The 24,302-nt window shown below is 50.3% G+C and overlaps 1 protein-coding gene across 1 annotated transcript in view; it reads left to right on the top strand.

Moving 5' to 3' along the window:
• Positions 1 to 24,018, top strand: part of Rcc2 (regulator of chromosome condensation 2) — a 30,880-nt gene extending 6,862 nt beyond the window's left edge. Inside the window, exons 3-13 of the mRNA XM_004657596.2 lie at positions 2,665 to 2,758; positions 6,356 to 6,499; positions 7,738 to 7,869; positions 9,094 to 9,182; positions 11,059 to 11,173; positions 14,397 to 14,563; positions 17,070 to 17,250; positions 17,425 to 17,530; positions 18,511 to 18,583; positions 21,312 to 21,389; positions 21,786 to 24,018. Coding sequence (XP_004657653.1) covers positions 2,665 to 2,758; positions 6,356 to 6,499; positions 7,738 to 7,869; positions 9,094 to 9,182; positions 11,059 to 11,173; positions 14,397 to 14,563; positions 17,070 to 17,250; positions 17,425 to 17,530; positions 18,511 to 18,583; positions 21,312 to 21,389; positions 21,786 to 21,890 — 1,284 coding nt within the window. The 3' untranslated portion in view covers positions 21,891 to 24,018. The remainder of the gene's footprint in view (positions 1 to 2,664; positions 2,759 to 6,355; positions 6,500 to 7,737; positions 7,870 to 9,093; positions 9,183 to 11,058; positions 11,174 to 14,396; positions 14,564 to 17,069; positions 17,251 to 17,424; positions 17,531 to 18,510; positions 18,584 to 21,311; positions 21,390 to 21,785) is intronic.
• Positions 24,019 to 24,302: the final 284 nt, after the last annotated feature.

Below are 24,302 nucleotides of genomic sequence, written 5' to 3'. Positions count from 1 at the left end.
AGACAGACAGATTGGGCGTCTGTGGACCTCTAGCGACACATCAACTCCAGATACATGCCCCATTTTGTGTGCCTGGCTTTATGTGGGTGCTGGGGAATCCAAGCCAGGCCAGCAGGCATCACAAGCAAGCAAGCACCTTTTAACTGCCGAGCCATTTTTTTCATCTCCTCACCCACCATGTACATTTTATCAAGAGTATTTTGAAACCAGGTATAGTGATAACATTCCTGTCATCCCAGCACTGAGGCAGAGGGGTTGCTGGAATTGAGGCCAGCCTGGGCTGCATAGTGGGACCTTGTTTCAGAACAAGGAGTCAGGCCTGGCCACACAAGCCTTTGGTCCTAGCCCGGAGGTAGGCGAGGATTCCCGTGAGTGGCCAGCCTGTGCTAGAGTGAGACCCTGCCTCAAAAAAGCAAGCCAAAAAGAAAATGTATATAGAAGGGAAGAAAAAAAGGTATATTTTGACAGTTAAGAAGTATTGAAAATATTACAGATGCAGCCCAGAATTGAATAATGACCTTTTAAAATGACAAATTTGCATGAATAGTTGGACTCAGTGGCCCTGCTAACTTTCAGTGTTGAGGTTGGGGGAGGGCAAGCATTGTAGTGCCCTGGCTGCCCTCGGTGACCAGAGGTCCTGGCTGGTGGGAAGCAGTGAGGGCGCCCATGGAAGGCTGCTAGTGTAGCCCCTGCTGTCCCCTGAGGCCACCCCTCCCTCAAGGCTAAGCCACTGTGGGCATAGATGTGATGCGGCTGCAGGCTCGAAGGCCACTGGTGTACCGGGCTGTCCTGCTCGCCCCTCCATCATGTAGACCACCGTGCACGCACATGTCAGCGTTCCACTGGAGCACTGAATAGATCGGTGGGCTGCTATGGGCAGGTTTAGGGTCTCCCATCTTGGGTCAGTTAGATGAGGGGGTGACTGGGTAGGAGAACACTGTCCCAAGCTTTGGAGTGAAAATATCAACAAATTCTTCTATTTATTTATTTATTGGTTTTCCGAGGTAGGTTCTCACTCTAGCTCAAGCTAACCTAGAATTCACTGTGTAGTCTCAGGGTGGCCTTGAATTCATAAGGATCCTTCTACCTCTGCCTCCCAAGTGCTGGGATTAAAGCTGTGTGCCACCACACCCGGCAACACATTCTTTTTTTATTTTTATCTAATTAATTATTTTATTTTATTTTTATTTTTGTTTTTCGTTTTTTGAGGTAGGGTCTCAATCTAGACCAGGCTGACCTGGAATTCACTATGTAGTCTCAGGGTGGCCTAGAACTCACGGTGATCCTCCTACCTCTGCCTCCTGAGTGCTGGGATTAAAGGCATGTGCCACCACGCCCGGCTATTTTCATTTTTTAATATGTATATTTTTTACTTATTTGAGAGTGAGAAAGAGGCAGAGAGAGAGAAAATGTGTGTACCAGAGCCTCCAGCCACTGCAAATGAACTCCAGATGCATGTGCTCCCTTGTGCATCTGGCTTACTTGTGTCCTGGAGCGTCAAACCAGGATCCTTTGGCTTTGCAGGCAAATGCCTTAACCACTAAGCCATCTCTCCAACCCAACAAATTTTTTTTCCAAATTTTTATTAACTTCCTTGATTATAAAAAATATCCCATGGTAATTCCCTCTCTCCCCCCACTTTCCCCTTTGAACCTCTGTTCTCCATCATATCCCTTCCCCATCTCAAGCAGTCTCTTACTTTGATGTCATGATCTTTTCCTCCTCTTATGATGGTTTTGTATAGGTAGTGTCAGGTACTGTGAGGTCATGGATATGCAGGCCATTTTGTGTCTGGAGGAGCACATTGTAAGAAGTCCTACCCTTCCTTTGGCTTTTGCATTCTTTCCACCACCTCTTCCGCATTAGACCCTGGAAGTTGTGATAGAGATATTACAGTACCGAGCGCTCTGGTCACTTTTTAAATATTTTAAAAAATATATTTTATTTTAGCTGGAGACATGGCTTAGGGCTAAGGCCCTTGCCTGTGAAGCCTAAGGAACCCAGGTTCTATTCTCCAGATCTCACATGTAAGCCAAGATGCACAAGGGAGCTCATGTGTCTGGAGTTTGTTTGCAGTGGCTAGAGATCCTGGTGCCCCTGTTCTGTCTCTTCCCCCTTCTGCCTCCAATATATAAATGAAAAATAAAAATTTATAAAAGTACTTATTTTGGAGAGCGAGAAAGACATAGAGAATGGGCATTCCAGGGCCTCTAGCCACTGCAAACAAACTCCGGACACACTCCCCATGCGCCACCTTGTGCTTATGTGGGTCCTGGGGAGTTGAACCTGGGTTCTGTGGGTTTGCTGGCAAACATCTTAACTGCTAAACCATTTCTCAAGCCCAAATTCTTTTCTTTTTTTTTTTTTGAGGTAGGGTCTCACTCTAGACTAGGCTGACCTGGAATTCACTTAAGGAGTCTCAGGGTGGCCTTGAATTCATAAGTATCCTTCTACCTCTGCCATCCAAGTGCTGGGATCAAAGGTGCCCAGCTCCAAATTCTTCTTATATGCTTGTAAACTACCTCCCTCCCCCAGTACTTCCAAGGTTGTGGGTGGGAGGATCACAAGCTCAAGGGCAGTATGGGGCACATAGGCAGAAAAGAAAAAGGGTTTGGAAAGCCAACCAGGCAGCCTAACAAGTGATTGTTTTCCTTCTGTCTCTAGAAACTTGAAGGGTCAAAGTGCAAGGGGCAGCTTTTGATTTTTGGGGCCACCAACTGGGACTTGATTGGTCGGAAGGAAGTGCCTAAACAACAAGGTATGAGAAACAGTCTCTGAAAGTTGATTGTCTGGTGCCCACCCACCAGGTAGGTATTCTGTGGTTATGGGCATGTTCTGAGAGGCCAAGTGAATTGCCTGAGGTCATCCATTCACTGAATTGAGGTGGTGTGGATTTGAACCTTGGTCTTATGCAAGTCTCTGCTCAGTTCTGCCTTTACAAAACAATTCCACTGGGCTGGAGAAGTGGCTCTGCAGTTACAGGTGCTTACTTACAAAACCAGTTCCCTTGAGGGTTAACCCCGAGGAAAGTGAACCCCGCACGCCCCCCTGCATGTTTCTTATGTCACTTCCTTTCACCACAGGAAGAGGCTGGTCCTTCTTCAGGGACGCTGGGAGTCCCTGGGCGCTTGTTGCATGTCAGGTGTGGAGGTGTCACATTGCCAGTCTGTATTGCTGAGCAAGCATACTGCCAACTTGTTGCAGGAGCTGGAGAACGGGGAACAGGGAAGTCCACTTCTGCTGTGTCTGGTTGCCTGATGGAAAAATGGGTTACCTTTCTTTGGGGACAGTAGGCCCAGACTAGAGAAGAGAGCTGGCTCTAGCCAATTTTTTGTTTTGTTTTTCAGAATAGGGTCTCGTTTTGTAGCCCAGGCTGACCTGGAATTCACTATGTAGTCTCAGGGTAGCCTTGAACTCACAGCAATCACCTACCTCTGCCTCCCGAGTGTTGGGATTAAAGGCGTGCGCCACCATGCCTGTTTCTAGCCACATTTTATGGCTTAATGCTCCCAAGAGCTTCCCACTTTGCTTTGCCTGCAAACAGATATAAGTACCCTGGCGCCCCAGCCCCGGGGGTTTATATTTTCATCTCCTCCCAGGAAGGCAGCAAGGTGATTCCTTTGTTAGAGAGATGGAGTTGATAGGCTGTTCTTCCCCTTGTAGAAATGGCTGGCCTCCAGCAGGCCACCCCATGTCCCAGATGACACCTCTCACTTTGGGCCAGTATCTGTCAGCCCTGTTTCTGATCCTAGCAATGGCCACTGTAGCTGGAAACAGGTCATGGTACAGGCAAGTTACGTCCAGACAGGCAGGACAAGTATGGCCGCTGCTCCCTGGTGTATGTCGTTGCCACTGCAGATCTGTCAGGGTGTCTCCACTTGAAGGTCACTGCCACTTTTGTACCGTCTACAGTGGTGGGCATTTGCTGGTTTGGCTCATCCAAGGGAAGGCCTTTTGTTCCAGCTTCATTTTCATTTTTTGTCCTTTAATCCTTTCTACATCAGGTTTATGGAATATTTTTGTTGTTTTTGTTTTTCAAGCTAGGGTCTTACTTTCACTCAGGCTGATCTGGAATTCACAGTGTAGGCCTCACACTGGCCTTGAACTCATGGCACTCCTCCTACCTCTGCCTCCTCAGTGCTGGGATTAAAGGTGTGTGCCACCATGCCTGGCAAATTTCCGAAATTTTTAAACAATATGTTTCTTTTTTAATTTTTAAAAATATTTTATTATTTATTTATTTATTGGGCAGAGAAAGGGGGGAATGGGCCTCCAGCCACTGCAGATGAACTCCAGACATGTGCACCCCTTGTTCATCTGGCTAATGTGGGTCCTGGAGAATTGAACCTGGGTCTTTTGGCTTTGCAGGCAAATGCCTTAACTGCTAAGCCATCCCCCAGCCCTCAATTTTTATTTATTTATTTGAGAGAAAGACACGGGGAGTGGGGGGGAGAGAATGAATATGGGTGCACCAGCGTCTCCAGCCACTGCAAACAAACCTCAGACACATACGCCACCTTGTGTATCTGGCTTATGTGAGTCCTGGGGAATCAAACTGAGGTCCTTTGGCTTTTCAGGCAAGCACCTTAACCACTAAGCCATCTCTCCAGCCCAAATAGTATTTTTATTTATTTGCAAGCAGAGAGAGATGTGAGAAACAGTGAATGGGTGTGCCAGGGCCTCTAGTCACTGCAAATAAACTCCAGACAGATGCATGTACCACCTTGTGCATCTGGCTTTATGTGGGTACTGGGAAGTGAACCCAGGTTGTTATGCTTTGCTGGCAACTACCTTAACTGCTGAGCCACTCTCTAGCCTGGTATTTTTTGTTTTGCTTTGTAAGGTAGGCCTCCAACCTCTCTGCCTCCCGAGTGCAACACCACACCGACCAGAATTTTTTTTTTTTTTTTTTTTTTTTTTTTTGGTTTTTTGAAGTAGGGTCTCACTCTAGCCCAGGCTGATCTGGAATTCACTGTGGAGTCTCAGGGTGGGCTTGAACTCACGGCGACCCTCCAACCTCTGCCTCCTGAGTGCTGGGATGAAAGGGAATTTTGTTTTTTAATTGGGAAGTCCTGGTTATCTGTGGACTTGTGAAATCCGCAGGATAGATTATCTGCCTACCCTGCATGTCTCTCGGGTCCTTGGAGCTGCCTTCTCACAGGCCCATTGGATCTGAGGCCCAAATGTTCCCTTGGTTGACATGACAGCATGGTCACGCCTGCTGTTCGCAGTGCACGGTAAAGACCAAGGCCCTGGGCATCTCGAGACCTTGAGGGTTAATGTCAACCAGTCTGGCTATGGAGCCAGGGTCACCAGGGGGTTGACATGCCCTCAGCCCTACATCTTCTGCCCACTGTGATTCAGCTGTTGCCTCAGGCTTCTCCTCCACTCCTGTCGCATGTGAAGCTGTCATTCTGCTCTGTCCCCTGGAAGGGATTGGTTTTCTTCCTACCTTTCTGTAGGTGAGGTGCGGTTCTGAAGTTCTGAGTCCCAGTGCAGGGTCCTCTGGTGCCCAGCATGGGGTCTGCCCTGCCTGTGTGGTGACCCAAGGAGAATGGGGATGTTCCTGACCAGCAGTAGCTAGCTTCTCAAGCTGGTCGCCACCATTCTAAAAGTGTTCTTCAGAGCCTTGCTTTTTTGGTGGTGGGGGTGGGGGGGAGAAAGTGGCCATGCCCGTCCTGAGAGCCTAGTGGGGAAGCTGAGGGAGTGAAGCTTCTTTTTTTCTCTTAAGTCCTGCCTCAGCACCAAGTGCTTTCTGCCTGCTAGGCTTAGGGGCATCCCAAGCATAGGGCTACCATGGCCTGGGTTAAAGGGACATCCCTGGTGTAGGGGTCAGAGAATGACATGGGGGTGGGAATGACTTAGTGAGCAAAGGTCAGGGGTATAAGTTGGCTGACAGGTATAGGCATGTGAGGATGACAGCCAGGTTGGAGCCATGGGAGGGTGACAGTGAAGCCTTCTCCAAGGACGGCAGGTGCCTTTAGGATTGTGGCTGAGAAGGACCCTCTGTCAGGGAGGCCCAAGATGCAGGAGGATGGGTGGGGATGTATGTTACGACGTCCCTAATTGGGGGTTGTGTGCCAACGTTGGGGTGTGGGTAGTAGCCCTGTCTGAAGGCAGAATTGAGGACCAGTCCCTGGCTCCTGCCTGTGACACCCCTGTAGCATGCTCCCAGCGGCTGTGTGGCTCTAAGCTGTGCTCGCGTGGCACAGGTGGGAATGACTGCATCATTGTAGAGGTGGCCAATGTCACAGAGCAGCTTGTGTTTGGGGCTGTTGGGTGGCTCAAGAGGTGGTTCCTGGTCACCCATCTTTGGGGCTCCACAGCAGCCCATTGTATATTCCTCTCTTCACAGTCGCTTACCGCAACCTCGGTCAGAATTTGTGGGGGCCCCACAGGTATGGGTGCCTGTCCGGGGTCCGGGTGAGGACGGTGGTTTCAGGTTCGTGTGCGGCCCACAGCCTCCTCATCACCACAGAAGGGAAGCTGTGGAGCTGGGGTGAGTACCGACCACATGGGCATGGGCTGCTGCGGGAACTTGCTTCTCAGCATCTAGAAAAGGCCTGTGCCCTCGCCAAGGCACCGCCCTGCTGTTCTCCGACCCTGACGAGACCCTGTAGTCAGTCCCCTTCCTCCCGCCTCCCCTCCCACTCTTAGTGTTCAAACTGGCACCTGTGAGCGGACTTTCCTGAGCTTCGAGACTGGTGAAGCGGGCCTCAGACCGTCAGTCTGTTTCAGGCCTGCCTTGTGCACAGAGCAGCCACGGCCTGCGTTCTTGCTGCTTCATAATTGCCACACTGGCTTTTGTAGCTGCCACCTCTTGTCCCAGGCCCTTGGTTCCATGTGAGGTGGGGTCCCACTAGCACTGGATCTGTGACCTTTGCTCGGTGTCCACTCCACACATCCTTTGTTCCCTTTTCTGTTCTTACCCGGGTCCTTGGTGGCTCCTGTCTGCCTCTCCATCTCCTCCACGTGTGGCTTTCCTGTGGCTCCCCACCTTTCTTCCTTCAGGTCACTTGTAAGGTAATACCTGAGGCTCTCTTGTCTCAGGCCATTTTCTAGTAGCTGGGCACATTGGCTTCACACCCACCCTTTGTTTCTGGCCCTTGGCTGGCTTGTGGACCATATGACTACATTTTTATTTTGGTCTGTTTGAACCTTTTGTGTGTGTGTGTGTATGATTTCATGAGCTGCTGTACCAACGTCCAAATATATTAACATCTGTTGTCTTCTCTGCACTCTGCTAATTTTGTAATTCTGTTGGAAAAAAGCTTACAAGTATGTGTGGCCCAAATTTATCCTTCACAGGCTCTTGATGGCATGCCGACATCTGCCCTGGTTTGTTTTCTGCAGTTGCTGTTGGTCCCTTCCCCCATCTCCTGGTTTCATGCCACTGCCTTTTATGTCAATATTCCCAACTTCAGATAGGTTCTTCCTGTTCTCCTTGCTGAGGTTTACTTACACTGTGGTTCTGGATGCATCCCTGGGCTGACCCTGCACAGCTAACACTTTCCCATGACTAGCAGCAGGGCTGGGTGTCTGTCATGAGTCTACTATGAGGCACTAGGAGCCAGAGGGGCGCACTGCATGGTGTCTGAGCAGCTCTGTTGCTCAGGCCTGTGGGCTCCACTGCACAGAGGAGCCCCTGTCACCTTGGGGTTTGTTGGAGGCTTCCTCTGTGGGACAGGGATGGGGATGGGAATGGAAACTGCTCATTTAGCCAGCTGTACTCTGCAGGTCGGAATGAGAAGGGACAGCTGGGCCATGGCGATACCAAAAGGGTGGAAGCCCCCAGACTCATTGAGGGTCTCAGCCACGAGACGATTGTGTTGGCAGCCTGTGGGCGCAACCACACCCTGGCATTGACAGGTAAGGAGGTGGCTATCTTCCTCCTAACTGGTAGAAGGGCCCAAAACAGTTCACTGGAGGGGAATGGGTTTGATTGCTGAGTGACTTGTGGTCAACATCTGGAAGGTAACTAACTAGGAGCCCAGTTAGTGGGGACTTCTTGAGCAGTGAGAGCACCCCATGGTGGTGGGGAGCCAAGACCCCAGGCTGCGGTGCACCGCACAGTCCTGTTCCCAATCTCCCACTCGCGTTCTGCCTGGTTGGTAAGCTGTTTTGATAATTTTTATGTCAAATATAGTTAAAAACATTCATTCTTTTTTAAAATTTAATTTTATTTTTTCTCAAAATTTTTAAACATTTTCCATGATTATAAAAAATATCCCATGGTAATACCCTCCCTCTGCCCTTTTCCCCTTTGAAATTCCATTCTCCATCATATCCCCTCCCCATCTCAGTAAGTCTCTCTTTTATATTGATGTCATGATCTTTCCCTCCTCCTATGATGGTCTTGTATAGGTAGTGTCAGGCACAGTGAGGTCATGGTCATGGATATTGAGGCCATTTTATGTCTGGAGGGAGCATGTTGCAAGGAGTCCTTCCCTTCCTTTGGTACTTACATTCTTTCCACCACCTCTTCTGCATGAGACCCTGAGCCTTGGAGGGTGTGATCGAGATGTTACTCGGTACTCCAGTCACTTCTTTCCAGCACCATGATACCTTCTAAGTCATCCCAAGATCACTGCCATCAGAAAAGAGAAAATCTCTACCCAAAGTGAGAGTAGCATTAATATAAGGGTATGAATATTAAGAGAACTGCTTACTGGCAGTGTGATAAGCATAGTATATACACTTACCCAGACATCAGCAGATGTTAACACCTCTAGGGCTCATGACTACTCCTGTTTTAAGTTTTCAGCATCAGGGATGTATTCCCTCCCTTGGAACAGGCCTCCAGTCCAATTGGAGGGCAGTTGGTTTCCACCATGACACATTGCACCGGTTGGCTCATTTGGCCTAGCTGGCCAAATATAAAGCTTGCAGTGTCCACTAGTGAGTATCTTCACTGGTGGTTTCTCTCTCTCCCATTGAACTGCATGCAGAACGGCCTCTTCCAGCTTTTTGTCAGCTGGTCTACATGGAGGAGGTTATCAGCTCAGTTCCAGCAGGATTTCTCAGTGGCCTTCCAGCCCAAGTAAAAACATTCATTCTTATATTCCCTTTTTTGTTATTTCTCTCTCTTTTCAGAAACTGGATCTGTGTTTGCCTTTGGAGAGAACAAGATGGGTCAGCTGGGCCTTGGCAACCAGACAGATGCTGTCCCCAGCCCTGCACAGGTCCGAGCAGATCTCAGGCTGTGGTCATATTGCGTATGCTGGGTTGGACAACATCTTGGGAACAGTGTTCTGTTTCCAAAGGAAAAAATGGGAATAGAGGGGCCTTGCTTCATTTAAGTCTGTTCTGTTCCAAAGAAAGTGGGACATGTCATAGGGATGTAAGCTCTTCACCGGCAAGTATTTGTTTTGACCTGGTGTGAAGTCACCCGTTGAATGCTCAGAACACAAGAAAGTGTCAGTCTCTTATGAGAAACCTGTGATGGCTTCTCCCTGAAATGTACACGGGCAGTCAGGCAGTGAGTGCCCAGTGTGAGTGGCTTAGGGCTGGTGGGGGGCTTTGATTTCTTGGCTTCAGAAAGATGTGGCTCTAGGGTTAAAGGACCCCTGTTCTACTAGACACACTTTCTGGAGTGGGACCACCAGGCAGTTTGCAGAGGTGGCAAGTGCCTGGCATCTGCACTGTTTCTCCATCACTGGCCTAAGCACTAGTTACTTACTTCTGTTCCTCTAGCTCCCAACTGGGCCTGTCCAGGCTCTGAGCTTGGTTTCCAGGTCCTGTATTAGTAGGAACAACCTTGCTACCTGCTACCTTTAACTTGAAAAAAAAAAAAATTTTTTTTTTTTTTTTAATTCTTAACCGTTTTTATTCACTTATTTAACAAAGAAGGGAGGGGGAAGAGAGAACTAGAGGGTACAGGCGTGTGGCCTCCATCCACTGCAAACGGACTCCAGATGCATGCGTGTGCCCCCTTGTTCATCTGGCTAATGTGGGTCCTGGGGAATTGAGCCTGGGTCCTTTGGCTTTGCAGGCAAACACCTTAACCACTAAGCCATCTCTCCACGCCAGACTTTAAATTTTTTATGTGTGTGTGTGCATGCACATGTGTGTGCAAGTGCCGGGGTCTCGTGCTGCTACAAATGATTGCAGGTACTTGCTCCACTTTTGGCTGTGCATGGGTGCTATGGCATCAAACCCAGACCCACAGACTTTGAAGCAAGAGCCATTTTCTGGGTCCTGGCTTCTTTAATTTTGAGTCTTTCTAATTCATTGTTCACACCTTCAGTTGAGATTCATTAATGAATCTGGGTATGGTGGCACATGCCTTCAAATCCCAGCATTCCTTTAAATCACAGCACCCAGAGGCAGAGGTAGGAGGATTGCTGTAGTTCCGAGGCCACCCTGAGACTACATGGTGAAATGGTGAATTCCTGGTCAGCCTGGGCTAAAGTGGGACCCTATCTCAAAAAAAAAAAAAAAAAAAAAAAAAAAGGATTCCTTAATAGGGGTAACTGGAGACATGGCTTAGTGGTTAAAGGGACTTGCTGACAAAGGCTGACAGCCAGAGTTTGATTCCACAGTACCCATGAAAAGCCAGACTCACGAGTTTGGAGTTTGTTCCCAGGGGCAGGAGTCCCTGGTATACCCATTCTCTCTGAAATAAGTAAAAAAAAAAAAATTTAAGATCTATTTGTGGGAGTAGCTATATGCTACTAAGGAGAATTTTAAACTGCTGGCTCTAACTGGTAGACCACCAGTGAGAATGAACAAAGCATTTCTTTGTCATTCACATTTGGGATCACTTGTCGGTTTCTGTTGTCTCCAACCCTGGTTCCCATGCATGTCATTGAATTGGAGTGCTTTCAGGAGTACAGAGACCCCAGAACAGGATACATGACTGATGATTCTGCCTCCGCTCTGTCCTGGGAGGAGGTCACCAGGTGTCCCTACAGTTTAGGCTCTGAATTACACAGTGTTCTGAGCTCTGGCCTTCAGAGCTACAAAATAACCCTGGCATAGTTTCACTCCAGGGTGGAGTTGAGAGAGACTTACTGGTCCTTTAGGCCTATCTGACAGTCTGCTATGTTTTCTTTTCAGATAATGTACAACGGCCAGCCAATTACCAAAATGGCCTGTGGGGCTGAATTCAGTATGATAATGGACTGCAAGGGAAACCTCTATTCCTTTGGGTGCCCTGAATATGGCCAGCTGGGTAAGAAAGTAGATTTTTTTTAAAAGCTCTCTAGCTGTAAATTTAGAGCCAGAAGTCAGTGTGAAGCTGCACACACGTGTTGGAACTGTGGGTAATTGATCTCAGATAATAGCCTTTATCCGTTAAGTGGGTCTCAGTTAGTGGAGCATCTCACCATTACTCACAGGGTTACACAGAATTACAATGCTTTGCTTTCCTGCAAACATCAGGAGTGTGACAAAAGAGTCTTTCCTCTGATTTTAAAAAGAGGGAAAAAAAAAGACAAAAACCGAACCCCACCTCCATTTAGCTTCACATGTACAAATTGAACCTTTACTTAAAAATGAGAAAATTATGTAACAGCAAGTGGCTTCTGCAAAGCCTGGCCTGGGTGTCAGGCTCAGCACCAGCAGCCTGGTGTGCAGGGCGGTTAGGCTGCCTCCCAGGACGCATTCACCCTAAGGTGGGTTTGCATAAATGCCGCACGGGCCTGAAACTGAGTTCCTAGTTCCAGCCAGGAGTTCGCAGAAAGGGGCCGAGGCTCCCCATCTGAATTTCCTTTCGCAAGGTCTCCATTTTCCTTTCCCATCTGACACTGAGGTGTGTGTTTCTTCCTGGCGCCTTTCCACTCAGCTCTCCTCCTGGAGATGAGGCATGGGCGCCCTCTGCTGGCCTCCGGACAACCTGCAGGCCCCCAGGATCTGGGTTGCTGGGTCCCCACGTCATTAGGAGTGCGCACGCAGATGGGAAAGTATAAATAGAAGGCAGAGCGGTGCGCTGGCCTTAGACTTCAGGGAACAGTGACTTTGTGAAACTAAATATACCTCAAGTCAGAAGTGAAGAAGGAACAGCCCCTTACGCACATCCTGCTGGTTGCCAAGTTGTCGGGACTGTTGGATAAACGGTTTCCATGGCCACGGCCCTCTTGCTGTACCCAGGGCAGGCCTGGCTCAGCCCAGCCCCGGAAGTGTGTTTGTGTGCTTCCTGCTACGTGTTCAGCTCCCCTGCTGCCTTTGGCTTTCCTAGAACTGCACACACAGCTTCCCTTGGCGATGGCTTTTCCTTCAGGAAAGCCATCTCAGCAGTGATGAGGATGGCCTGTGTGGGGCGTCTGAAGCCCTGTGCACAGACTCCCTTTTGTTTAATTTGTGCTTGTTTAAAAGTAGGCCGGGAAGCTGGCTTGGTTAACATTCATGTAGCCTCACTTAACTCTCTAGCTTGTGTTACAAACACATTTCCACCCAGAGTTGGGCATGGTGTTGCATGCTTGTAATCCATGCCTGGCTCTTGTGTTTCCGTTCTTGTCTAGACAGGTGCTTTTAGAATTAGGAAAGGGTAGCCAGGCGTGGTGGCGCATGCCTTTAATCCCAGCACTCGGGAGGCAGAGGTAGGAGGATTGCCATGAGTTCAAGGCCACCCTGAGATGACAGAGTTAATTCCAGGTCAGCCTGGACCAGAGTGAGACCCTACCTCGAAAAAACCAAAAAAAAAAAAAAAAAGAATTAGGAAAGGGTAATCTTGGAAAGGGTCTCCTCTAGGTCACACCGTCACAACTGTCTGCTGTAGGGCATTGACTGGGTTAGAAAGGTTGGCGAAACAAGGGCACTCCCTGGGTTGTCTGGGAGGAACTGCTGCTCTGCGAGATGCCATGCCTAGCCTCGCACAGCTTTTCTGGAGGAGAAGGATGAAGAGTTACAGGACCTGCCTTCTGCCCTTGGCACTGCTAGCTTGGTTCAGTGTCCAGCCTGGATAGGACATTGAAGGGACTTGGGAACTCCTGTTGATGAGAACAAGTGTTTAAATGGCATTGCGCGTGCATGCGTGAGAAAGAGAGGGAGGGAGGGAGGAAGAAAAAAGGGGGAGGAGCGTTAGGTTACTACAGTGTCCTAAGATGTGCCAGTGTCTGCAAGGATGGGGATGCTCCTCTTGAGGCAACTCAGAATTTCAATTGACAGGCGCATCCCAGTGGAAGGAGAAGGCCAGTGGTGTCAGAGCTAACTAAGCCTCTCGCTGAAGGCCGTTCTGAACAGCACCCGCTACCCTGCAAAGCTCCATCCAGTGGTGACCCCGTGGTGTTTCCGCAGCACAGCATTCACACGCCACTGTCCACAAAGATCCCATGTGGGGACCAGCCGTGGCTCTGCATGACAGCATTGCCTTGGACGGGCTGCTCCCTGCTGTGTGAGTGTAGTGCCCACTGGAGACATGTCACAGCACTGCCGATGCACTGGTAGCCTAGGAGCAAGAGTGCTGCTGCTCAGTTCTCAGGGCTGAAGGCAGCCAGACCCCTGGTTAGTGGGGCATGGGCTGGGCCTTATTATGCCTTTTCTGTTTTTGTTTTTTGTCCCCCCCCCCCGAGATTTGGGGTCCTACTCTAGTCCAGGCTGACTTGGAATTCACTATGTAGTCTCAGAGTGCCCTTAAACTCACCTGTTTTTTTTTGTTGTTTGTTTGGGTTTTTTTTTGAGGAGTTGTCTTGTTCTAGCTCAGATTGACCTCAAACTCACGGTCATCCTCCCTCTTCTATTTCCCAAGTGCTGGGATTAAAGGCATGCACCACCATGCCCAGCTTGGTTTATTTTTAAAAGATATTTAACTCCCTTTTTAAAAAATCTTATTTGCTTTTCTTTGGATTTTCAAGGTAGGGTTTCACTCTAGCCCTAGACCTAGAATTCACTATGTAGTCTCAGGCCTCCCTTGAACTCAGTGATCCTCCTACCTCTGCCTTCTGAGTGCTGGGATTAAAGGCTTGCACCACCACTCCTGGATCTTTATTTGAGAGTGAAGGATAGAGAGAGAACTGGCTCACTCGGGCTGCTAGTCACCACAAAAGAACTCCAGACTCATGCAGCACCTTGTGCATCTGGCTTTATGTGTGTGCTGGGGAATCGAACCCTGGTCCTTTGGCTTTGTAGGCAAGCACTTTTAACTGCTGAGCCATCTCTCCAGTCCTGCTGTTTTGTTTTTTTTTTAGCCCAGGCTGACCTGGAACTCACTGTGTAGTGCCAGGTTGGCCTCAAACTCAGAGATTCTCCCTACTTCTGCCTCCTGAGTGCTGGCTTTAAAGGTGTGCACCACCACACCTGGCCAAATTCTGTTTAATTAAAAAATATATGTTGTTTCCACTCAACTCAGGACCCCCTTTGTGGGCTGGTCCTCAGGCTGGAGATGCTAGGGGGCCTAGCTGGCCAGGGCAGGGCCTGGAGTCTGTCACGTCCTCACGCTGCTGCTCTGCCCAACACAGGACACAACTCGGATGGGAAGTTCATTGCCCGGGCCCAGCGGATAGAGTATGACTGCGAGCTGGTGCCCCGGCGGGTGGCCATCTTCATCGAGAAGACCAAGGATGGGCAGATACTGCCTGTCCCAAATGTGGTGGTACGGGACGTGGCCTGTGGAGCCAATCACACGGTAAGGCACCGTTCAAGCGCCATGCTGGTAGAAAGAGTGCCCAGACCCCGTCCAGGTGGGCAGCGTTCCTTCCTCAGAGGCTGTCTATATTGTCGGCTGGGTGTGGCCAGAGTTCCTTGTCTCTGGTGTCCATAGTCAGTACTAAATGTGACTGTCACCCCTACCCTCAGGAACACAGTGAGCATGTCCCTGGCTTTGCAGTCACAGGTAATGGATACCCCGTTTGCTAGGGCTAGGCCTGCTTAGTTATTAAGGGTGTTTCTTTTCCATTATTACCTTTTTGGGGTGAGGGGTAGGGTTTCATTCTAGCTCAGGCTAACCTGGAATTCACTTTGAAGTCTCAGACTGGCCTCGAACTCACGTCAGCCCTCCTACCTCTGCCTCCCAAGTGCTGGGATAACAGGTGTATATCACCATGCTCAGCTGTTTTTCTTTCTTAATTTTTTTTTTTTGGTGTGTGTACACATATATTTATGTATGCATGCACACCAGGGTCTCTAGCTGTTTTAAATGGATGCCTATCTTGCTTTACATGGGTACTGGGGAACTGAACTGGGACTAACAGTCTTTGAAAGCAAGTACCTTTAACCACTGAGCCATCGCCCTAGCCCCTCTTTTCTGTGGTTTTTTTTTTGTTGTTGTTGTTTGTTTAAAGTAGGGTCTTACTCTAGCCCAGGCTGACTTGGCATCTGGAATTCACAATGTAGTCTCAGGGTGGCCTTGAGTCATGGCGATCCTTCTACTGTGTGTGCCACCATGTCCAGCTCTAAATATTTTCTTGACATTTTCATTCAAGACATGGTGTATTTTGAGCATAAAGCCCTCCTGTTAACTACCTCTTGCCTGTCATCCTTCAGTCTGTTCCCTTCTTCCCAGTCAGTTCCTCTTCTACTTTGTATTTTTTTGCAGGGAGGGGGTGGGGTGCCTGTCAACCATCCATGATGGGTTGTCAGGTTTTCTAGATGGATCTTTCTTTCTTTCTTTCTTTCTTTCTTTCTTTCTTTCTTTCTTCTTCTTTTTTTTTGGTTTTTCAAGGTAAGGTCTCACTCTAGCCCAGGCTAACCTAGAATTCACTATGTAGTTTCGTCCTAGGCTGGCCTTGAACTCACAGCAATCCTCCTACCTCTACCTCCCGAGTGCTAGGATTAAAGGTGAACACCACCATGCCTGGCATATATGGAATTTTTTTTTTTAATTTTTTTTGTTTATTTATTTATTTGAGAGTGACAGAGAGGAGGAGGAGAGAGAGACTGAGAGAGAGAGAGAGAGAGAGAGGGAGGGAGAAAAAAGAATGGGCATGCCAGGGCTTCCAGCCACTGCATACGAACTCCAGACGCGTGCGCCCCCTTGTGCATCTGGCTAACGTGGGTCCTGGGGAATCCAGCCTCGGACCGGGGTCCTTAGGCTTCACAGGCAAGCGCTTTAACCGCTAAACCATCTCTCCAGCCCGCATATATGGAATTTTGATGTGTATTCCATATTTCATTTTGGTGGGTTCTTTTCCTCCTCTGAACCCCTCTTCTCCCTGTCCCACTTTTCCCCACTGCGGCCCTTTGCCCCCAGTATTCCCCTCCCCACTTTGTTACATTGTCTTTCTCACCCCTTCCCTGAAAGCCTGTTTTCCCCCCACATTTGTTCCCACCTGGATACACATACTTAACAGAAGCTAAGGTCTGCATATGAGAGAATTTGTGATGTTTGTCTTTCTGAGCCTGGATTATGATGTTTTGGGCCATGTTCTTGGTTTGGGCTTTTCCTCTGTGGTGTTCACAGTAGAAGGGATGAGAGGTCCAGGCCTGCAGGTGTGCAAGCCAGAGTTCTCTTTTCTGTAGCTTAGTCAGGCAAAGTAAAAGCAGTGAGCCTTTGGTTAGGGCTTCTTACGCTAAATGGTTATCTTGTTGAGCGTGGTGGTGCACATCTCTAACCCTAGCACTCAGGAGACAGGTGTGGGGGATTGCTGTGAGTTCTAGGACAGTTTGAGGAAAACAAAGGTTTATTTTTTGTAGTTCCTGGGGATGGAACCCGGGGCCTTGTACATGCTAGACAAGCACTCTACCTTTGAACCACAACCCTAGTGGCCTCTGAGGTTTTTAGTAAGCTGCACACTTGGCATGGTTGGACATTAACCCTCCAAGACCCAGAACGGAAGGCAGGTTGTAACAGGCACAGCCCACCTGCGTGTACCTGTGGCACAGGAAGTGCAGAGCAGGCAGGTCTTTCTCCTCCATGCTCAGCAGGTTAGTCTACCCTGTGCTGGGAATCCAGAGCAATGCTGTGCTGTCTGGAGAAGGCCCGTTTGCTTCTGAAGAGGAAAGGCAGACACTTGTGGTTAAAGGAAACGGCATTGCCCACAGACGCCTGTGCTGAAGGCTCCTTGTCCACACTGCTTCTGTCCATGGATGGTTGCAGCTGTGGGCTGTCCTCGTGTCCTGCCCTTATCCTGTCAGCTGCCACCCCTGGTCTTAAGAACAGCAGTGGTGACCTTTCTCCACCTCCCTCCTCACAGCTGGTCCTGGACTCCCAGAAGCGTGTCTTCTCCTGGGGCTTTGGGGGCTATGGCCGGCTGGGCCATGCTGAGCAGAAAGACGAGATGGTGCCTCGCCTTGTGAAGCTGTTTGATTTCCCTGGGAGGGGCGCGTCCCAGATCTACGCTGGCTACACCTGCTCCTTTGCCGTCAGTGAAGTGGGTTAGTGGCTCCTCCTCCTCCTACCTGAGGTTCCTTCCCTCATGACCACTGTTCCCTCTGGGACCCGCGATAGACATCTGTCCCTGTGAACCCTTACTGTTCCCCAGTGTCATTTTAAATACAGCACTTTGTCACTGGCCTGTGGCCTTACTTTAGTGCTCTGCCTTCTTGCAGGTGGCCTGTTTTTCTGGGGGGCCACTAACACCTCCCGTGAATCAACCATGTACCCGAAAGCAGTGCAGGACCTCTGTGGCTGGAGGATCCGGAGCCTGGCCTGTGGGTAGGTGGCAGTGAAGGCTGCTGGATGGCCGTCGGTGCCATTCCTATGTCGGAGATGTTTTACTGGAGGTGTGGCTGGGGAAAGAGAGGGCCTGCTTGGTACTAGGGAACATGGCCCCTCCTCTCTATGCAATTACTTTGAAAGCATTGTGGGGGGGGAGTGTGGCGGCAGAGGCTGGAAAGTTACCCTCAGTTGGAAACTAGGCTTTAGTTTTTCAAGCCGCTGGGACAGAGAGGGCCTTGAACTCCACAATCCTTGCAGGAAATGTGCTGAGCTTTGCAGCGCTCCATGCGCGTCAGTGGTCAGCGTGACTATGAGCTGTTGATCTCCAGCGTAGGGCTGCTGTGAAGCCCTTCGCTTGGGAGCAGACGGTCACTTTATCTCCTTGTTGTCTCCCAACGTGACCTTACTCAAAGAGCCCTGGGAGAGGGGTGGGCAGCAAGGCCCTGACTTTGGTCCCAGTCCTGCAACAGGCCCTGAGCCCTAAGTGGCCATGCAGGACAGGGATGGCCTCTGGGTGGGGGATTATCTTGTCCCTGATTAAGTGAGGAGATGAGCATGTGTTTTTTGTTTGTTTCTATTTTTATTTTATTTTTGGTTGTTCAAGGTAGGTCTTAGTAGCCCAGGCTGACTTGGAAGCCAACTCTGTAATCCCAGGTTTGCCTTAAACTCCCAGCCATTCTCCTACCTCTGCCTCCCCACTGCTGGGATTAAAGGTACGTTTTTTGTTTTTGTTTTTTTCCCTTTTCCAAAGGTGTGTTTTTAAAGTTGTCTGTAGTTGGACATTGTGACTCACACCTTTAATCCCATCACACAGAAGGCTGAGGGAGGAGCATTTGCATCACCACAAATGTGAGGCCAGCCTGGGCCGCAGAGTCATTCACAGGTCAGCCTTGACACCCGATGGTCATTGTGCTGGCACGGTGGCCTGGCAGGTGTCCCTGGCTGTGGGTGGGTGGTGACACCTCTGCCTGTTTCAGGAAGAGCAGCATCATTGTGGCGGCCGATGAGAGCACCATCAGCTGGGGTCCTTCGCCAACCTTTGGGGAACTGGTGAGCCTTCATCCCAGGGTGGGAGGGGCAGGCTGTGGCCCTCTCCTAAACACGTGCTCAAGGAGGTGTCCTAGTCACAGTAAGGTCTACCCTGCTCTGTAACATTGGTAGAAGCATGCTAGGTTTCAGGACCGTCCTGGCTGGTGGGTACTGAGTACTCTCAGGGTGGGAGGCCCGGGCCCTCCCCTCGGTTCTGTGGGCCTGTCATTGGAAGGGCCCTTTGCTCTTCCCTCCTAGTGGAGCCAGAGCCACAGGAAGCAGTTAGTATCTGCCTAAACAGTATGTGTCTGGTTGTCAGGAGCCCTGTATCCTTTTAGCCTTCTGGCATAGCAGGTACGTACCTTTTGCAGCTGCAAACGAACTCTAGCTCCAGAAGTATGCATCACTCCCGAGGTGTAGGGTCTCGCTGTAGCCCAGGCTGACCTGAAATTCATTGTGGCCTTGAACTCATCCGCGATCCTTCTACCTCAGCCTCCCAAGTGCTGGGATTAAAGGCGTACACCACCATGCCCAGCTGCATCACTTTTAATGTCTAGCTTTATGTGGGTTGAACCCAGGCTGGCAGGCTTTGCAAGCAAGCCCTTTTAACTGCACCATCTTCCTCTCAGCCCCCAAATTTTCTATTTTATTTACTTACTTGGGGTGGGGGCGGGAGAGGTGCAGAGAGGGGGGGAGGGAGGGAGAGAATGGGTGTGCCAGGGCCTTCTGCCACCGCAAACTGTAGGTGCATGTGCCATCTTTTTTTTTTTTTCCCCCAAGGTAGGGTCTCCTCAGTCCAGCTCAGGCTGACCTGGAAGTCACTATGTAGTCTCAGGGTGGCCTTGAACCCACGGCGATCCTCCTACCTCTGCCTCCCAAGTGCTGGGATTAAAGGCGTATGCCACTTAAGCCCAGCTTGCATGTGCCATCTTATGCATCTGGCTTCTGTGGGCTCTGGGGAGCCAAACCTAGGTCCTTAGGCTTCACAGGCAAGCACCTTAATCATTAAGGCATCTCTCTCCAGCCCAAATTTTCTATTTTTACTCTTGGTGACTTTTGTGAAGTAAGAACCAGTGCTGCTTGGTTCTTCTTGGCCATTCCATTCAGATATCTTGTCTTAAGGTCCTAGAGTTAATTTAAGCACTGATCTTAACTTTGAACTTGAAGGAGAGGAAGAGGTGGTTGGCTATGGCATTAATTATACTGATGGTATGTTTGCTATGGCCATAGTTGAATCCTCAGCATGGTCCTTGGCTTTTTTTTTTTTTTTTTTTTTTTTTTGAGAGCGACAGAGAGAGAGAGAAAGAGGCAGAGAGAAGGAGAGAGAGAGAGAGAGAGAGAGAATGGGTGTGCCAGGGCTTCCAGCCACTGCAAATGAACTCCAGACACATGTGACCCCTTGTGCAGCTGGCTTACGTTGTTCCTGTGGAATTGAGCCTCGGACTGGGATCCTTAGGCTTCACAGGCAAGCACTTAACCGCTAAGCCATCTTTCCATCTCTTGTATTCTTTTTTTTTCTTTTTTTTCTTTTTGGATTTTTGAGGTAGGGTCTCACTCTGGTCCAGGCTGACCTGGAATTAACTCTGTCATCTCAGGGTGGCCTTGAACTCATGGCAATCCTCCTACCTTTGCCTCCCAAGTGCTGGGATTAAAGCCGTGCGCTACCACACCCGGCTCATCTTTTGTATTCTTGTATCATTTTTTCCCATGGACTTGGCCAGCCTCCCCTCTGTACTGCCTTGTTCGTGGGGACAGGACTTGACCAGTAGAGTAGGGCCAGGCTGAGTTGTACTTGGGCCCTCACGTCTCCATGGCTTCTTGTTCCTCACTGAGGCTCAGCACATACTTGTCTTCTGTCTGGGTTTCCAGACTTGGGGACTCTTCTTCAAGGGAAGGGACAGGGACAGTGTGAATCTGCCACAATTCTCTTTTGCTCTCAGAAGCAGGGTTGGCTTGTGGGGTTCCTCAGAAGTATACCTTGACAGTCATCATTAGGGAGGCTGAAACGGGAGGAATGCTGAAAGTTCTAGGCCAGTTTAAGTGACAGGACAGAGCCAACACCCCATCTCAAAAAGTGAAGGACTTGTACCTTTCAAATAGAACCGGACGTGGTGGCACATGCCTTTAATCCCAGCGTTTGGGAGGCAGAGATAGGAGGATTGCTGTGAGTTTGAGGCCACCCTGAGACTACATAGGTCAGCCTGAGCTAGAGCAAGACCCTACCTGGAAAAAACACACACACACAAAACCAAATAGAACTTAGAAGTCTGGGATGGCTGTATGGGCTTTGGGAAGCCCGTGGGGTTGAGAAGGTGGTGTGAGTTTTGGGAGGACTGCCACAACTGTTGGGTGAGCAGGAGGGGAAGGAAGCTGGGACAGCCTAGGCCTCACCTTCACTTTAACCACTTCCTCTTCCCCTTGGGACCTCCAGGGTTTGGAGTTGCTACTTGTAACCAGGACTGCTTTTCTCTGACGTGTCAGGCACTGAGGAAACATGGGTGGCCAGTGTTCCTTTGAACCGCATGGGCCTGGTGGGGTGTGGTGAACCGCCCTCCCTCTGTGGGTGTCACCCTGTGATGTTCCTCAGGAGGTTTTATTTAGTCCAAGGTAGGACTTAGCATCTGGGTCAGCTGAGGGAAAACCTGTCACCTGGTGGCTCTTACACTGCTGAGAGTGGCAGGGCGTCTCTCCAGTTCTCTGGCCAACTACATTGGTGCCCGTGTTTTGGTGAGCCTCTTCTTGCCTCTAGGGATATGGGGACCACAAACCCAAGTCTTCCACTGCAGCCCAGGAGGTGAAGACTCTGGATGGCATCTTCTCAGAACAGGTAAGCTCGTGGCTGCCCCACTGTTCACAGGTGCTTTCAAAGCCTGGTGAGTTGTGATGCGTCCTGACCTGCCATCAGGAGAGAGGGAGCAGAGTCGTGCTGGCCATGACCAGGCACGGAAGTCACTAGATAGACTGGAGTGGGAGGCAGCCCCCCAAGTCCCCAGTGGAAAGTGTGGCAGATGGATGGGGAGGGGAAGGCCTTACACATTGAGGTGATTCCCTGTCCTCAGGCTGGCTATCTACCCTGTGAGACCTGCTGTCTTCCAGGTGGAAAGCAGGGGCCTTGGTTCACTTTCCCAGGCAGGGTCTTGTTTCCCCCATGCTTGACCCCTCAGCCTGTCCAGTGTCCGGCCGTCTCTTTACTTGCGCCCCGCTGACACGGTTCGTCCCGCAGGTGGCCATGGGGTACTCGCACTCGTTGGTGATCGCACGGGACGAGAGCGAGGCTGAGAAGGAGAAGCTCAAGAGGCTGCCGGAGTACAACCCGCGCACCCTCTGAGGCGGCCGCTCCCCTCCCGCGGCAGCTGTCGTTTCCACGCGCACTGGGACCGGAAGTCAGGCGAGGAATTTAGGAAGCAAAAGTTGGCCGAAGGTGCATCTTCGTTAGCGTCCCTGAGGTTCCGTTTTCTAAGTGATTCAACATTAACTACCTTTTTCTGTATGCTTTCCAAAGTGTTTTCCTCCCTCAATGTTTTATTAAAATATTTGCTCATTATCAACTTGCCATTCCTACAAGAGGCAGAAACTGAGCAGTTTAGGTTTTTTTTTACGTTGTATTTTTCTTCTCCTAAGTGTTCTTGCCCAGACCTTCTGTTCCAGTTGTCATTAGCATTGTGATCCGAGTGGGTGCCACATGCGAAGAGGCCATTTACCCAGCGGGAGATGGCCTTTCCAGGAGCCAGCAGTGTCTAGGCAAGACAGCCCATGCAAACTCAACTGTGTGCTCCAGGATCCTCCAGTCACTTGCCTGCTTTTTCTTGTAGACCTGCTGAGGCCAGCTCTGTGCTGTTCCTCTCCTTGGCTGCCTGGAAGGCCCGCAGTCTTGGTGGGGGCCTTGGGGGGGGTCTGCGTTTAGCCATTTATATTTACATTAGCTGTCAAAGAAGTCCAAGTGAGCAACAGGTGACCAAGGAACCAAGGGATGATGGAGTGGGGCAGACAGGTGGGGAACCTTTGTATCTGTTGAAAGGTCCAGCTTTACGGCTCCCTGTGGAGTCCCAGCCCCATTGCTAGCGTTTGCCAGTTAGAGATTGGTCAGCCAGCAGTCAAAAGTACATTCCTAGCCCCGGCCAAGAAGGACCAGTCCTCCGTTGAACCAGCCGCTGTCTTCCTTGCTCTGCTTCGCCTGTCCACTCCTGCTGGCTCCTGCCCGGAACAGCGCCCTGTTCTGAGACTCAGTCACTGTTCTGAGGGCCCTAATGCTCTTTGGCGCATTTGCTTGGCTCTGGTACCAAATAGTTGGGATTCCTGGTGAAGTCCCCCTGCCCCGAGTGTCAGTGCAGATGCTGTGACTGCCACCTGCGTCCCCCCTGCAAGTGCCCTCTGCCTGAGCCCGTCCCGGCATGGACTGCGCAGCTGAGTTTCGAGGTGCCTTTCCCGGACCCCTCCTCACTGGACCTGAGCGGGTAGCAGCCTGGGCTGGGGCTCTTGTGTCCAGAGGGTCTGGGCTGGTTTGGGTGCTTTAACCAGGTTTGAGTTGGGTGGTGCTTAGGGTGGGGGTGAGGGGATGGGACTTCCGTGTGACACTGGGTGGATGGGAATATTAAATAATTGGTCTTGAACTTCTGTTTTTGCTTTTGCTGATGTGGCCGCTTGTCATTGTCTTGATGTTAAAATGCCAAAAACGATCTAGTTGTGGCTTTCTCCCTGTCCTGCCCATCACGTCTCCCAGTGGCTTCTGCCCGTTCCGTGTGGCCTCTGTCTCAGCCAGTCCCCCAGCCTCACAGGAGATGGGTCTGAGTCTTCTAAGACTTGGTCTTTGTCTACCCCCCTCTCCTGTCCTGTGTTTGACTCTAGTAAGTCCAGGAACAAGTTTCTGCAGCGATGGCGCTACTGTGAACTAATCTGATTTGTCCAAGGCGCCGCAGACCCCACCCCCTCACGCTGCCCTGAGCAGGACCCCAGCCTCTCCCTGGTCTCTGGTGTGTGGCTCTGCGTCTGCTCCTTGTACTCTGGAGGTCTCTCTCACGTTGTATGGTTAACAAAAGGGCCAAGGACAAAGAGGCACTGGAACTTCCTTGGACTGAGCTGGGCTCAGACCTTCCAAGGGACAACATTAAAACCAGCAGTACGCTAGAGTGCCCCCTAGGGACTAGGGAAAGGGACCTTCCATAGGGAGCCAGCCCTGTGCCCTGCCACAGCTCCTACTTGTGGCGCAGAATTACACTTTCCCGAGGGAAGCCCCTTTAGGATAGGAAAGAGGTGCAGAGCCCAAGGTGGGGGATTGCTCTGGCCTGTGTGCCCATGGGCTCCTGCTCGAGAGATGAGGGCAGTGTGAAGGGGACAGAAAGAGGACAGTGTGACTTGGTTGAAGGTGCCTGGTTTAGTGCTGTTAATTGTCTTATTTTTTTTATATATATATTTCTTGGAGTAAACATTTTAAATAAATGGCATCATTGTTTACTCTGTCTCAGCCTCTGTGGTTCTTTTTCAGTAGCACATGCGTGGGAAGCAGCTGGTTTCTAAGCTCCCTGCGTGTGGATCCCATAAATGGGGGCTTCTAGCCTCCTTGCAGGGCTTGGGAGGTATGTGGACCCCGACTCTATCCCTTGACCTGTGGGAACAGGGAGAGGGGCCAGGGCCTAGGTCCTCTGTTCAGCTTAGAGATGGTCTTGTCACATTTTTCCTGGGTTTTGGGAGTGTGCTCATCCACAGTTGGCCTCCGAGGGGCCTAGAACATGGCTGGCAGATG

Source organism: Jaculus jaculus, chromosome 5 (genome assembly GCF_020740685.1).
Source record: "Jaculus jaculus isolate mJacJac1 chromosome 5, mJacJac1.mat.Y.cur, whole genome shotgun sequence".
Lineage (NCBI taxonomy): Eukaryota > Metazoa > Chordata > Mammalia > Rodentia > Dipodidae > Jaculus > Jaculus jaculus.
Note: the sequence above shows the minus strand (reverse complement) of the source record. Positions and strands in the feature narration are given on the sequence as shown.